The 15489-nt window shown below is 46.9% G+C and overlaps 5 protein-coding genes across 5 annotated transcripts; 3 read left to right on the top strand and 2 right to left on the bottom strand.

The window, feature by feature from the left end:
• Positions 1–2321: 2321 nt before the first annotated feature.
• PGRI_077450 (uncharacterized protein) lies at positions 2322–3531 on the top strand (the record flags this gene model as incomplete). The annotated part of the gene is made up of 3 exons (XM_040795459.1): positions 2322–2642; positions 2750–3327; positions 3384–3531. 3 exons carry the CDS (start codon positions 2322–2324, stop codon positions 3529–3531), a joined length of 1047 nt encoding a protein of 348 aa, XP_040653136.1.
• A 941-nt stretch (positions 3532–4472) lies between these two features.
• Positions 4473–6329, bottom strand: PGRI_077440 (F-box protein; the record flags this gene model as incomplete). Its single annotated transcript, XM_040795458.1, has 2 exons — positions 4473–4814; positions 4875–6329. The coding sequence occupies 2 exons, from the start codon at positions 6327–6329 to the stop codon at positions 4473–4475; spliced, it is 1797 nt and encodes a 598-aa protein (XP_040653135.1).
• Positions 6330–8308: 1979 nt separating this feature from the next.
• Positions 8309–10344, top strand: PGRI_077430 (GMC family oxidoreductase; the record flags this gene model as incomplete). The annotated part of the gene is made up of 5 exons (XM_040795457.1): positions 8309–8706; positions 8783–9360; positions 9410–9496; positions 9548–10075; positions 10127–10344. 5 exons carry the CDS (start codon positions 8309–8311, stop codon positions 10342–10344), a joined length of 1809 nt encoding a protein of 602 aa, XP_040653134.1.
• Positions 10345–10983: 639 nt separating this feature from the next.
• On the top strand, positions 10984–11497 carry PGRI_077420 (putative glyoxalase family protein; the record flags this gene model as incomplete). The annotated part of the gene is made up of 3 exons (XM_040795456.1): positions 10984–11117; positions 11169–11365; positions 11421–11497. The coding sequence occupies 3 exons, from the start codon at positions 10984–10986 to the stop codon at positions 11495–11497; spliced, it is 408 nt and encodes a 135-aa protein (XP_040653133.1).
• A 315-nt stretch (positions 11498–11812) lies between these two features.
• On the bottom strand, positions 11813–13700 carry mfs56 (uncharacterized protein; the record flags this gene model as incomplete). Its single annotated transcript, XM_040795455.1, has 3 exons — positions 11813–12384; positions 12438–13355; positions 13409–13700. 3 exons carry the CDS (start codon positions 13698–13700, stop codon positions 11813–11815), a joined length of 1782 nt encoding a protein of 593 aa, XP_040653132.1.
• Between the last annotated feature and the right edge of the window lie 1789 nt (positions 13701–15489).

The following is a 15489-nucleotide window of genomic DNA, read 5'->3' as shown; positions in this document are numbered from 1 at the left end:
TAGTTTCTCTTCTACCAATGATTTGTCACTCCTGAACCAGAATGTTGACGCCTTTATATTCCTTGTTCTGTGGCTCGTTGGCTCTGAAATGTACAGTCTGTGAAACAGTGTAATATATTCGATACTCACCATTTCCTCTTCATAGGAGTACGTAAGAGGATATAATGCTAATATATTTAAGATGGGTCATTGTTCTCTCTCAACCCCCTAGTTCCGAGGTACTTATAGAAAGACACTTTGTATTTCTTCATAAGTAGGTACGTCTTACCTAGATCATCCTTATCTATTTTGATATTTAGGCCACGATTGTGTTAGGGAGATGTAGTGCGGCTTTACACGCTGAGTGGCACCAACCTAGCAGCTTCATAGTACGACCTACTAATAGGTGATACCATAAAGGTCTAAATGCAACGCAAGTTTAACATCAGAACCAAACGAAACGTGGGAATTCTGCTCTAGTAATGAAATGATACCCTACATATCTATTGCGGACCATATATCTAAGCTGCCAAACCCACTACGGCTTTTCTCATTAGACCTTTACTCGATGTATCTTTTCCTGATAGCTCATCTACAACAGGAACATCAAGCCTATATTACTTTCAGCCAGCCTTATGTCGATTCACAAGTATTTCTCGCTTCTAACACTAGGACTCATCCTACTAGCAACCGATGTCCTAGGAGCATGGATAATTTATACAGCAGGGTATACGCAAGGAGCTGGGGGTCATCCATCGTCTACTAGACGTCTTGGACAGATAGCAGATGAACATGTTGAGCCCCTTCTAGGACACATTGGATAATGGTCGAGTGGAAGATACACAGCGGAGAGGAGCAGACACAATTTGATCACCGTGCGAGCACACCAACGCGTGAGAACTCTTAATGAGGCAAACTAGCAGGTGCAGGACATGATTCACCTGGTCTGTCAGCACTTGAGAATGTCACGAGACTTCACCGGCATCCGAGTGAACTGTTTATGAATTGTTAGTTCTCACCATTTTTGATGGAAGCTTTCCCGATGCTGACTTTCTGCCACAGTAACAGGGCGCCAACAGCCGGTTTTGTAGGGGGTCCATGCCAGCGGGTCGGCTTTTGGAAAGGCGTTACGCCATATCTGGAGGCGTACTTTGGTGGGAAGATAAGAAAATAGATGAAAGTTTGATAATTGAAATTCTCCTGATGGAGAGTAAGCTAGTGAAATAGATTTATATGGTGGTTATACCTGACTTCTACGCCGGTGCTTAAAGCAATCGTTGTTTAATATCGCCGTGGAAACGCCTCGACACTCACCTGTAATGTGTTGATTCGTTATGCGTTTTGGCTCAATGGTACATTTCCTACCCACTGGACGCTTGGTACTAGAAGTCGGGGAAGAGAAAGAGAAAGAAACAAAGTCGAATTGGGGTACTAGAATACAAACAACGCGAGCAAGGTGGTCAATATCTATGGACGCGTTCTTGATTTATAGACATTTTTGGTAGGAGCGATGGACACGATATGCATATTACACTGCATGCGATTGAGATACACAAACATTTTCAAGACTCGATCATTAACCATCTGCAGAGGAACAATGCAATAGAGATATCACACAAGCTTTATCCGTAGTCCTTGGAGCGATGGAAGCCGTGAACTCAATAGACAGAGACAAAACAACAGGAAGAGAATGTGATACCTTGCATGTGCCTCTTTCTATGAGCTATTCAATATATTCCGTGAAGAACAAAGAGAAGGAACAAAGGATCGTATACTGTCAATGAGATGGAAGATGACTAAATATGAACTATGCTCATGAAGCCAACTAGCCAACAATTCTATACAGCTTCTACAGACTTAATATTTTGTTAGCCATCCATGCAGTACCGTAGAAGGGAATATTAGTAGGAGTACCATTCGTCTATATTCATGCATTAACCATGCACTGGCCGTTCATACCATCTTGGGCCCAAATAGGAAAGTCCCATGAATCGGGTGGCTCGTGACTTGAAAATTGCTGCCATTTATCTTCGGACTTGAGCGGTCAGTGAGCATCAGAATTCGATGGCGTCGCTGTCCAAACGCGTCCTTTTTCATCACGCGTCTATCCCATACTTTCTAACTTTTCCCTCTTCCCATCAATCTATCTTCTCCCTCTTTCTTTCATTCATCACGAAGGACCCTGTATCTCACAGTTTCACTTTTCAATTACAGCCTTTAAACTCAGTGAGTATTCCTGGATGGATAAGTCCCTTTGAAGCCTTCCAGAGCATTATCACGTCCTGACTTCATACTCTCGCTCGCAGATTGACTGATTTGCTTCCCTTCCGGAATCCGTCGCAATGAATGATTTGGGGACTTTCCACCGAGACCCCTTGCCGGGCACACCTCCCCTTAAAGAATGGCCATGCACCATCGATAAAGCCAGCGATTTTCTCAAGACGTGGTATGATAGTGGCAAGCCTTTCTTCACAAAGAAGGAGCTGGAGAAGCTCTCGACCCAACTCAATCGCCGGTACAATACTCGCGGACGGAATAGTTCACAAAAGCAATTGATCTCTATCAAAGGTCTCACTGGATCAAAGCTTCGCTATGAAGTTCTGACCGGTCAGGTCCTCACCGGAGAGAAGGAAAACCAGGACTGGGAGATGCGAGTCAACGCTGTTCCTCAGGGCTCTTCTGGCACGTGACACTTAGCTAACACATATCAAACAGCCAAGGACCAAAGATCCGTTACTTTTGCTATGAACAACTCGCAACCTTTGTAAAGTTAGAGCAGGTTAAACTGGAGGAGGCGTTCTTTCCCTTGCAGATTGAGCATTTCGTGCTCAAGCGCGCGAGCGACACTAAGCTCCCCATCGTGGCCGATTACATTCGGAATCCTGTGCCTGTTGATGAGTATCTGCAAAGTACCCTGAAGTCCTGGAAGCAGTTCCCCCACTGGAAAAATCTGGAGGAACTCCTCAAACTTGTCTCCAACCACAAAATTACAAAGGTCATCGGAATCGCAAATGGACCGATGGAATTTGGTACCAACGAACACTACATCGGGCGCTGCGGCATGCAGAATTCCGTCATAATTACCATCAAGGAGTCGATTGAAGAGATAACTGGGCAAAAAATCAAATGTTACACCCAAGACCCCCGATACACTGCCGTCGACCAGTGGGCTCTTGCTCAACATGGCTGCGAGGTTCTGGAAGACCCCAAGGCCTTGCTTGAGATCGACGACAACTGCATTCTCTTCTCCTGCTGCCCAGCTCTCCCATTGAAGGAGATTACCGTTGAATTTGCTCGTCCAGCCATGCTTATTTGGGATCGAGTTGACTGTTACCGAGACCGGGAGTGGTAGGTCCAATTCTGATTCCGATGCATGTATTCAATTCATCTTGCTAACTGACCAGGACTTTTTCCCATAACCCAGACTCTCCCCGTGTGGGGAACATGATCCAGAAGGAATATGACTGCCATGAGTTTTGGGACATGCCTGAGGATGGGGAAGTTCCCTTTAAGTCCTGCCTTACTGCTTACATCCGCCGTAAGGTGGAGTAAGTAATTGCAGATATGAAGTGTTAGATTAGGGTGTGTCAGAGGCGGGGGACAATGATTCAGTTTCTGTTTGGACAAGCATCCCCGCGTCTGCACAAGGCAGGGATCATATGATTCCTTTCGTTGTGTTGGGATGTTTTTGTTCCGTTGTAGGATTACCAATTAATCTCCTCTCAATGTTACAGTATTACAAAATGGCTCCTTTCGATAACCACTGGTTTTATGTAGGAACGAAGCAAGACATATATGGATGGCTGCAAAATCCAACGCCATCACGAACTGTGAGAGTGGTCTGCATATGAACTTTCTAGTTCCTATAAACGCTAGTCATATTCCATATTTCTGAATCTATAGTAATCGGCTTTTGTGAATCCCGATATCCAAAACTATATTGTCACAACATCCACACAACATCCACACAACATCCACACAACATCCACGGAGTACCGTTGGAATACACAGCCAACCTTGTTCTATAAGACCCACTTGGCTCCACTTAATCTTATCCCAAGATCTTGGAGGATATTTGGTCATCATCACTAGGGGTTTCCAAATATTATCAAGTATGCGCTACCATTTTGTTTCCCTATGCTCCTAGCCAAGATATCATTCCAAGAAAAATGGTTGTTTCCGTTCGTTGTATTAGAATGAAGCGGCTTTGGGGTTGTCTATTGCCTGTGTCACGAGATCAAATTGTACCAATCTTCCATCTATCCCATAGTTCCAGATCTGAACCTGCTACAGTGCATTCTCCCAGATAGGGCCAGCCGTCAGTGATATAGTGGACTGCAGCAAGTTAGTTGTGAAAAGTGTGATCGTCGGTGTGAGAGGTGGCAAAGAACCAAGACGAAAAGGCTGTCACACCAGTGAGGACTCTCGAATCAAAGCTAGCCAACGGCAAATATAGACCCCATAGGCGCATGTGGTTGCTCGTACTCAATGTCCTATTCCTCCTCTTCCTCGTCCTCGTCAATACTCTCCCATTCATCTTCACCATCGCTCTGTTCGAAATCCGCCTCTTCGCCAAGCATACTAAGCAACTGTAGCAACCCGGCCTGTGTGCGCCATGCGTCTTCGGATGGCAAGTTTAGTCCAGGGACACCAAGGCCACCGCTACCCGCTGCTAAAGTATCATCCGTGTCGCCGGAGGCAGAAGAAGATTTGTTAGATAGGTCAGGGGCCAGGCTAAGTATGCGGATGACTTTTGTGGGAAATACGCGAGGAAGATCTCTGCCTTGTGGTGGAGGTGCACCACCTGGAATATTGGAATCACGCCAGCCGAGGGTCTGCAATTTCTGTTGTTAGCTGTTCTGTTTGCCAAATGTCAATAAGTCAAAGGAGCTCACGGTGTAAGTGGTCATAATTGCATCATCAGCCAGCGCCATGTAACTGATCGGCACAGCAAGCTGTGGCGCAGAGCTGGTGAGCAGAGAGTACGAAGCACGGGTAGGGTTTTCCACATTTTGAACCCTATTGTTGTCATCAAGGGCGACGACATAGATCCGATCTTGAATTTCGAACATCACACGGTGGTTGCGGATTGATAGCCAGCCACCAAGGTCAAAGCTTGACCCGTCTGATTCGCATTCCAATATGGAGCTGTTCGCCACAAGACTTGCTTCGTCACGGAGAGCCTTACGGAAGTCGGAGCATATAAAGACACGGCCAGCGCGAGAGAAGCCCACGAAGAGATCGCCGTGTAACATCCCTGCTCCCCATTCGTCCTCCCCATGCCGAACGTGACCTGGGTCATCTGGTGGTGGCAGTGGACCCTTGGAAATCTCAATTGGTACCAAACAATCTTTTCGGAAAGCACCAGGTGGGAGGGGTTGAGGTGTTGGACCATGCCGCGCAGCGCCTCCTAGTGCAGAAGCGGAGGCGGCTTCGGGAGGAAGGATGTGATATTTTTCTGTGGACTTTGGCGGCTTCAGCGTGCCTAAGAACGCACCAGATTCCTTGTTATAAGCAAAATATCCTTTGGCTCCCATCGAATATATCACGATGTCTGCGCTTTGGTCCAGATGGCCAATGCCACCCCCCTCAATCTTCAAGTGTATGGTCAATGTAGGAGGTCGCTGTGTCATATCATATACAAAGCCCTGGCCCTCGTTGGAAACAACACAGAGAGTCCAGTAGGACAATTGGAAGCCTCTGGTCTGGCAATCATGCGCCAAGGTAGCGATGCGCCGGAACTCTCCACGCTTCGCACCTTCATGGTCTGCCTGCCAAACCTCGAGCGAATCTCCTTCACTGTCAAACACGGCCATTCCGTCCTGATATTCCAAATGTGCGTGTGGACGAACTCCATCGCCGTCGGTGTCCAGCACCGAAGGGAGTTGCCAGAGGATACGGCCCGTGTCCATATCAGTGACGTTCAACCCGCCAGCATGGGAAGTAGAGATGAAAAACCGGCGCTTGAAGTCGGCACGGAATCGCCAAACAGGATCGTTGCCGATTTGTAGCACCGATTCTTGGCTGACTGGATGAGGCTCGGCCCAATTTCGGGCCAACAGTGTCTGGCGCTTGCACAGATCTTTCCATGACTGCGTGCCCTCGAAAAATTTGGCAAAGCTGTGGGTATCGGAGAGGAAGGAGAAATCGCGACTACCTCCACATGGTTGGGCGGTTTTCGCTTCGGATGTATAAATGATATCTTGATGAGTGACGTCGATAAATTGATGCCAAGCCTTTGAGGCGGCGGTCAGGGACGCAAGGGCGGAGACGGGGGTGAAGTGCAATATTTGTAGAATGATCTCTGGAGGCAGGACAGTGAGAGGGTCCGCCATGGTGGAGATGGTCATCTTTTGCAAAGATATTGGGTTGTTGCAGAAATCAAATTGGAGAGGTGGGGGATTAATATTTTGTTCTCCACTTCAGGGCTGTATATACGATGACGTAGTTTATAAATCCATAGGCACAAACAAATCCCCTGGGAAGTAGAAGACCCTAAATTTAAGCTTAAATTATGTCTCAATCAGTTCGTTCAGTCCTCCAAGTACCAGTTACTTGACCAAACCTCCGCAATGTTCGTCTCATTTCAAGGTCCCTCATTCGTACTTCCATATCCCGCACAAACTCTTGCCGGTCTCTATAGCGTTTCCCGAATTCCCCTGCAAGGATCGGGATAACCTCCCATCCAACAAAAAGCAAGAGTCCAGCAAATAAAGCAAACAGCTGATCTTCTTCGTTAATTGACTGGGGGGCACATGGCATGAAGAAACATGATTGTGATGCCTTGACACTGCGAGTCACATAAGCCATGAACGCATATCCACCACTCGCAAATACAACCGAACAAATCCAAAAGAACGGACCTGTAAACAAAAACAGATAGAGGAAAGGTGGAGCTAGTGGTGATATCCCAATCCACCATATTGGATCTTCTGTGACATTGATCATGATGATCGAGGCAGGTACCACAAATAGTGACGCGTATATAAAAAGAGGCAGCGATCTTCGCATCATTCTGGATGATATCACTTTTTTGAGCACTTTTTTCGGCAGTTTCAGCAGTCCAGGGAACATATTTGGTAACAATGGTATATCCATGTATCCAAGAAGCCATACAGAGAATGGCAAGATAAAATATGGAGTGGCAGCAGCAACAACCAAATTAAGTTCATATGCCCCGCTGTGCATTTCGTGCCAGTATAGCACGGGTACGTCCATTGTTTTGATAGGATCAGAGTGCATAAGTGCGAGGGAGGGCAATATCATTCCGAGAAAGAGTGTCCACAACCGATATCGCTGGGTCTTTAGGTTGTCGAATAATACCATTGTGAGGAGATACTGCATCAAGCCATGAAATGTTCCCCAAAAGGTTACAATAAATGCCGCCCCAATAGACCCTTTCATGCTACCCAATTCTGTATCGTAGGTCAAGGAGTCGCGTGGAATGCTTTGCGCCATGCGGATGCCACGAAAAAGACCCACCGCGGCCCAGTTGGTGCCGAGCAGAAATAGCCACGTATTTGGATCAAATCTCTCTTCCGAAACTCGAATGATCCGCCACCATGATGCGACGATTGAGATGAACCAAGCCGCCCAAGTTCCCGGTCCATAAAATCCGCTCACATTTCCGATACCTAAGACATCAGGTGGTTCGGATGTGACAGCTAGATAAACTGGGGGTCCGCTGTCATAGTATTGATGTGTGGGAGTCGCATTAGACGAAGAACTTGTCTTGTCCGTCGATGTTGTAGATATTGTATCATCGGAGACTGAGAGGCTAGTGATGTAGCTTTGTTCGACCTGGATGACTGCTGTTGGGTTTGAACCAGGTTCTTCTCTCGTCTTGAGTACAAGTGCGTATGTTGTGGATATGGAGAGGAAAAACAACAGTACTACCCTCGAAATCATCGGATGTGTTGGAAGCAAAAGATTTTCTTGGTGAAAGCCACCACAATCTTTGGCCCTTTCAAATTCCAAGCTGACTTAAAATCTGGTCAGGGCAGTGATTTAAGAAATAGATTTCTCGCCTCGGCCAGGACGGCTCGTATAATCGGGCTGTACAGGCATGTCAGCAGCCTCCAGCCACCGACTAGCGCTGTGGCGTCGACGAAATTTCAGCAAAATATGCCTCTCCAAAGTCATGTCGTATGATATATCATATGTGAGATTGACAAAAGTTGGGAGTTTTGCTGTACCCCGCAAGTGCAAGCAAGTACAAGCGACAACCCTGCATATATTGGGAAATGTCCCGTTGCTTGGCATAGGCGCAAAGCAGCCCAATCACGCGAGATTATTTTGATTTTCTCCCTATACCCCCCTCTCATCAGTCATGGGTAACGAGACCCTTCAACAGTTCGCCGCGCTCGATCTCGACTACTTGATTATAGGTGGAGGTACTGCGGGGCTAGCTGTTGCTGCGCGCCTCACTGAGGACCCTGAATTTCGCGTGGGGGTCATCGAAGCCGGTCCATCGGTCTTAAACATAGATGATAATGGTGCGATCAATGTTCCTGGTCGATATGGCGAAACCATCGGCTCAAAATACGATTGGAAATTCAAAACTACCCCACAGCCGGGCCTAGGTGGAAGATCACTACCATGGCCACGAGGCCGTATATTAGGCGGCACAAGTGCGCTGAATCTTATGGCTTGGAATCGGGGTCATCGCAAGGATTACGATGCTTGGGCGGAACTGGGGAATGAGAGATGGGGATGGGAAGATCTACTGTATGAGCAACCAGCTTCAAGATTCGGGGCTCTATCTCTTCATCTGCTGATCTGTGAGATACTAAATCCCCTACAGGCCCTTTTTCCGTCACAGCGAGAACTTCCACCCACCGAGCTCCGCTCATCAGAAACATTATCAGTCCTCTTATGATCCTCAGGTTAATGGAACGAAGGGCCCTATACATACAACTCACGCCAAGCAGTATGGCCCCACTCACCAATATTGGCATGAGACGCTCAATCGTCTGGGGATTCCATCTACGCGCGATAGTCTGGCCGGTGATAATACAGGTGTCTGGAACATGCTCTGCACAATTAATCCAGATAGTCAAGAGCGCAGCTACTCTGCATCTGCATACTACCACCCCATTGCGAAACGGCCAAACTTGCATATACTGACCGAAGCCACTGCCATGGAAATCCTGTTTGAATCTGAAGATGATGATTGGTACGCAACAGGGGCTCGAGTACGCTGGAACGGACTGGAAGCAAATATTAAATCATACGAAGAGGTAATTATCTGTGCTGGTAGCGTGCAATCTCCACAACTTCTGGAGCTATCCGGTATTGGCGACCAGGACGTGTTGGAAGCTGCTGGAATTGAGACGAAAGTCCACAGTCCCAATGTAGGAGAGAATCTACAGGAGCATATGAGTATGGGAAACTAACAGCGCTCTTTATGATCTTGGCTGATGTTTCTAAGTGACTGCCACCATCTTCGAAGTACCCTCCACGATTCCAACTCGTGATGACATTCTCAAAGACCCAATTCAGCGCGAAGCCGCGGACCGTGCGTATTATGCCTCTCAGAGCGGACCTTGGACTGTGATGCCCTGTTCAGTGGCATACTGTCCACTTTCGAAGATCTTAACACCCGAGGAATGTGATGAACTCCACACCCAGGCTAAGGAAGTCGCGCGAAAAACAGGACGTACACATGACGCTCTTCTAGCCAGTCAATTTGAGTCCGGCCAAGCGCGCGGTCAAATCGAGTATCTCTTCGATCTGGGTAATTGGAGTCCATATTTTGTCTCTGAGCCAGGAAAGAAATACGCCACGATGCTGCAAATGCTGCAGTACCCTTTCTCACGCGGGTCTATCCATATACCCCCTATGAGCGAGATCAATTATGAAAAGACCACCATTGATGACAAGCCCGTGATTGATCCGCGGTATTTTCTAGGACCCGGGGAGATTGATAAGAAGGTCATGGCCAAAGCCCTCAGATGGGGAGATCGGATCTGTCAAACCGAGCCTTTAGCCAAAGTCATTAGCGGTCGAGTGTTTCCTCCTCCCGCGAACGGGGCAGATTCCGAGGAGAAAGTATACGAAGACTTTGTCTCGAATTATACTGTCACCGACTGGCATCGTATGTTCTCCCTCCAAGGTTCATGCAGCAAATCACTAAAGACATATACAGCCGTTGGGACGTGCGCTATGGGTGAAGCAGACGGAATCAATGGTGGAGTTGTGAATGATATGTTACAGGTACATGGGGTTCATGCTCTGCGGGTTGTAGATGCTAGCATCATGCCTTTGCAGGTTGGGGCACATATCCAAGCCACTGTATATGCGATTGCCGAAAAGGCGGCGGAGATGATCATAGATGACTATTTTGCTCGAAATGGTCCCCTGTGAATTTAATGAGACTTCCATATGATAATATCCCATCTAAATAAATGGTCTTGCCAATATCTTGCCTGGTAGTCGCAGACATAACACAATGTCTACCCATTCATATTTTCCGAGTTGTCAATGTCACACATCTCAAGCTCAGATTTTGCAAGTATATACTTATTTTCCTACAAACCGTGCATTCCATCCTTGGCTGACTTCGCATCACGGCCTCCGATACCATCCATGTCTGTGAAACTCGACCAGCGCGCACAAGCAATTCTGGCGATGTCCTCTAGACGAGGATGACTTGGGGAATTTCTGAATTCAATAACACAAAAATAGGAATATGCGGACGTCAAATAAAAAGACCGGGGACTGAAAGCAAAACCCCCGACATCGGCTAAAGTCGACCATTGACTCCTCAAGAGGGGGTAGCATTTGACCTATTCACCCCAAACCATTTAGAGAATCCATCCGGATATTTTTCCAACGACTTACAAGATACATCTTCACTGATCTAATAAGTCCCCATCGTGTAATCGCCGTCATACTATTTATTGTTTCACGCATCTCTCATCCGACACGGAAACTGATTCCCGCATTAAACCATATATACCCACTCATCCTCAATACAATCCCACATATCCTCAATCCAACATCATGATTTCCGGAATCGCCCACGTCAATCTCACAATCCCTCGGGGTACATTAGAACAAGCCGAAGAATTCTACGGAACAACCCTCGGACTCACCTCAGCACCGGTACCGGAGCTCCAGAAGGGAACAATCTTATGGTAGTGAATCGAGTTATTTCTCAAAATTGCTTATTTCTAACTCCATAACAGGTTTGATATCGGCTCCAGTGGACAGCAAGTGCATATTACCTGCGGCGCAACTGATCCCCAAGCTACCCGGCATCCATGCTTTAAGTTACCTTCCCGCGAGGAACTAGAGGAGATTAAAGCAAGTATCTATAACCATCATGTGCGTGGTGGTCCTGCGGCCCCAATGGCTGCTGATAAACCCGGTGAAGTAAACTCTGGTGAGATTGTCTTTGGTATATCCTATATACGGCTATTTTCTGATTACCGCTGCAGGGACTCAAGGGAAAGAATATCCCACGCGATTCTTCGCTCGGGATTTTGGTGGAAACTTGCTTGAGTTTACTATGTAAATAGTTACGTTGGTTTGAAGTGAGCTTGTGTCTGAGAAAGCATGGGTGTGGGATTATCAGCTATCACCGTTTGACGGTGGCTAGAATATCAATGAGAAACGGCCAATATAGCAATATCAGATGGGATATGGATTAAAGTGTCTAGTCTTGCGATGGCTTCATACCATCACTCCATATCCTATAGTCTGCGGCATTTCGGACTTCTGGCTACAATACTTCAGAACGGTGGAATAAGATATTCAGAAAATGGACTTTGCTGTTGCTCTATATCACTCTATAAGTTGACACAATTCCTGTATATACCTAATAGCCTCTCTAAACAGTAACCTCAGCATTCCTCGTCTCAGCATCCCCCAAGTCCTCCCCACGGTCCCTCCTCTCCCTCACAAGCTTCCTTCTAAATATCAAACTCCAAAGGTAAGACTCATTAACAACCTCATGGCCACCCTCCTTCAGAATCCACACATTCCCAAGGAACGTAGTAATCAAAACAGACAGCCACATAAACGGCAACAATGCAATAAAAGCCCACATGATACCGCCCTTGGCATCTCCCTCTCCAGCGCCGCTCTTATTGGTAAACACGGTCGACATAATAGTCAACCCAAGCAATCCTCCAAACGGAACAGCAAACGAAGAAAGGCAGGAAATCTGCGCCGTCATGGCAGGGAAATACGCTAAGCCATGCATAGAAGCCGGGTTCATTCGCATCCCGATTCCGTGTCCAACTAGTGCCATCATGCCGTATATAACGCTTGTGTGGCCTGTCTTCACACTCCATGCCAGTACAGTCATTCCTACTGCGGACGTTATACTCCCTAGGAAAAGGGGTGGGAAGGTTTGTCGGGGCCAGACGTTCGAAGAGAACATCGCCATATAAAGACCAGCTATTTGAGTTTAGTAAGGTCCATAAAGTAAACAGGGAGCTATAGATACATACCACCAAAACCAGGAAGGAAAAACAGCAGTGCAAGACCGGCATCGCTAGAGCTCTTCCCTTCCACCAGCGTAAAATATATGTCCATGAAATACATAACAGCAAACATGGCTATCCCAATTGAGAAATTAATCAGGAATAGTAAGCCAATATCACGCTGTCTCAGTAATTCCCACGGCACCATCGCCTTCTGACGCGGAAGCACCCGTGCCATCAATGAGCCAGGCAACATACAACGCTCGTAGACAACCCAAGCAATCACTAGGATTCCACCGATCACCATCGGCGCTAGAACAGCAGCAGATTTCCAGGAATAGGTACCACCCGCCCATGTCAAAGCGAGGATAAGCAGACCAAACCCCCATAGAAAGAGCATCTGGCCACCATAATCGATAGTTGATATCCTCGCGAAGAACCGTGCAGACGGGGTCAAAGTACCTCTGCCCTCGAGTTGGGGAATAGACTGCGGACCCAGCAACTCAGTTCTTAGAACAAAAACCACGATGATCATGGCTATAACCCCGATGGGCAGGTTGATCGCGAAGCACCAGCGCCACGACGCTTGCGTCAGATACCCGCCGACCACGGGGCCGATGCTGAATCCGATGCCGGCGACAAGAGCGAAGATCGTCCAGTTGACTGCATATTCAGTGAGGGAGACACGGTCGGCGAGGATAGTGCGGATGGAGATGTTTACGCCTGCGGCGCCGACGCCTTGGAGGGCGCGGCCGACGAGGAGGACGCTGAATGCTGATGTTGGGGCTCCTGTGCAGATTGCGGAGCCGATTGTCATTATTAGGATTGCGGATTGGAGGACGATGTGGCGGCCGAAGAGGTCAGTTAGTTGGGCCCAGAAGAAGAGGAAGGCGGCTGATGTGAGGTTGAAGACGGAGATGATCCAGTTTAGTTGTTTGAGTTGGTCTGTGGGGTTAGTTGAGGGTTTTCCATTGAAAGATGGTGTATGTGGTACATACTGAAATCCTCTGCGATGAATGGTAAAGCTGAGGCCACGATCGTTGTGTCTAGGGCTTGTAGGCAGTATGGACTGAATAGTCCCAGGATAATCTTCCAGCGGTAGACATTCTTTCGTCGTTTCTCTGCGACTTGTTCGGGGGAGAGGTTCTTCTTGTTCTTCCCATCAGGCTGTGGTGTATTGACTGCATCGACTGTGTCGAGTTCAATTGTGTTGTCTGGTGTATTTGAAACTTCAGAACCTAGGCGTTTCCGCTCGTTGCGCTTCTTGATTTTCTTGTAGATCAGAAACATGATTTCAATAGGATATACAAATGAGCAATGATGATTTTAAACCAAAGCCGGGGCGATTCAACCATCTTTATGTCCTGTACTGCATACTCCATACCTATCTCGAAGTAAAAGAAGATGGCTAAGCCTTGAAGTGGATCTGATATTGATCCAATTTAGGTTTAGCGTACAATCTAAGCCTCTCCGAATTGAGAAACCTCTGCGAATGTTCTTCAAAATTACTTATATAGGCAATCACTGCGAATGACAGTTATCATAAATTTTGATGACAAGTTTTTCTTATTCCAAAGAGCTCAGTATTCGCATTACTGTCCATATCGGGACAGCTACGCGATATTAAGTTTTTTTTTTCATCACATATTGACTTGCGATAAATAACTCTAGCTTGATATCACAGATATAACTGGCACTCTGGAGTAACCTACCGTATATATGTAGTATCCTTCGTGATTCGCATAGAGACGCCCATTTAACAAAAATCGCCACACTCGCCAAGTCATGCGGGTAGCCTTTTTGAAATGGCGTACCACTGGCGAATAAAAGCCGATGTACAAGCCCTGTTGCCTAGCCCCACCTAGTATATAAGACAATGTCAGACGGCGTACTTTGTACAAAGTAAAAACATCAACGACCTTCAAGTTCTTTCGATCTCCAGAATACAGAATACATCATCAAATATGGGCAACTCAACACCCACAGAACCAGCTCCAGCCTACGAAGACCTATTTCACCAACCCGGTTCAAGCTCACAAAATGGCGTACGCACTTACCAGAGGGTTATAAAGTCCAGCTGGTCCGTTAGCTAATCAACCTAAATAGTATGCCATGGTCGATCAAACAGACGCCGAACACCAAGATGTGGAACAGGGTCATGGTCACCACCTTCATATTGTCCCCGAAGTGACAGCGAGTGATGAGTCTGGTCAACATACTCACTGTGCAGAATGTGATCGGCAGCGAGAACACAGGGAAAATCAGGAAAACGGTCAGAGGGCTTGTGCTATGGTTGCGAAGACTTTTATCTTTATCTCTTTGTTCTTGATGATATTGGGTATCGTTGGTGTTCAGGCTTGGAAGGATGTTCGTATGAAGAAGATGCATGGTTAGACTAGTATGTTGCGTATGTTGTATATTGCTACTATGTTTTATGAAAGATGACTTTATAAGATTATTGATATTAACTGAAAGCGAGCTATAAAAGTATTCCATGCCAAGATCTCTCTCGTTAATCTGCAATATTACTGGCATCTTTCGATCTCTTGATCTCCACCTTCTGGCCCCCGGTCCCTAACAGCCCCAACCTAGAACATCAACATTTCAACTAGTGAATACTTCGTAAATGCTTTGAATCATTCCTAGCTAAAGCCACACGTCCTCTTAAGCCCACATCCTCTCTATCTCCTATTCGGTGCATGTATGAACTAACCCAACTTACCCGACTTCCTGGCCTATACGAAGACTAACATCGTCCATCGGCAAGTACCAGACCAGGTTCAACCCCTCAAGATGTTCACCTGGCTCAAAGCCCCTTTTTGCAAATCAGAGTCCTCTGAACCCTCATCAGCCAAAGGATCCAAATATCAAGGCAAGTCGCACAGCCGATCACATAGCAAAAGAGTTCGAGAACGTGAGCGCGATCTGCGACGAGAATGGACGGGTCAGAAGGGTGGGTGGAGGAAGTTTTATACTAAGGGTGGTTATGCGGGAGTGTGCTGAGTTGATGGTCTTAGTATACATGAAGTTCTGGAATCATATCACATAGCCTTACTATTTACAGTTTACTTCGTTTTCT

The sequence above is a fragment of the Penicillium griseofulvum genome (assembly GCF_001561935.1).
Source record: "Penicillium griseofulvum strain PG3 chromosome Unknown contig_6, whole genome shotgun sequence".
Classification (NCBI taxonomy): Eukaryota; Fungi; Ascomycota; class Eurotiomycetes; order Eurotiales; family Aspergillaceae; genus Penicillium; species Penicillium griseofulvum.
Note: the sequence above shows the minus strand (reverse complement) of the source record. Positions and strands in the feature narration are given on the sequence as shown.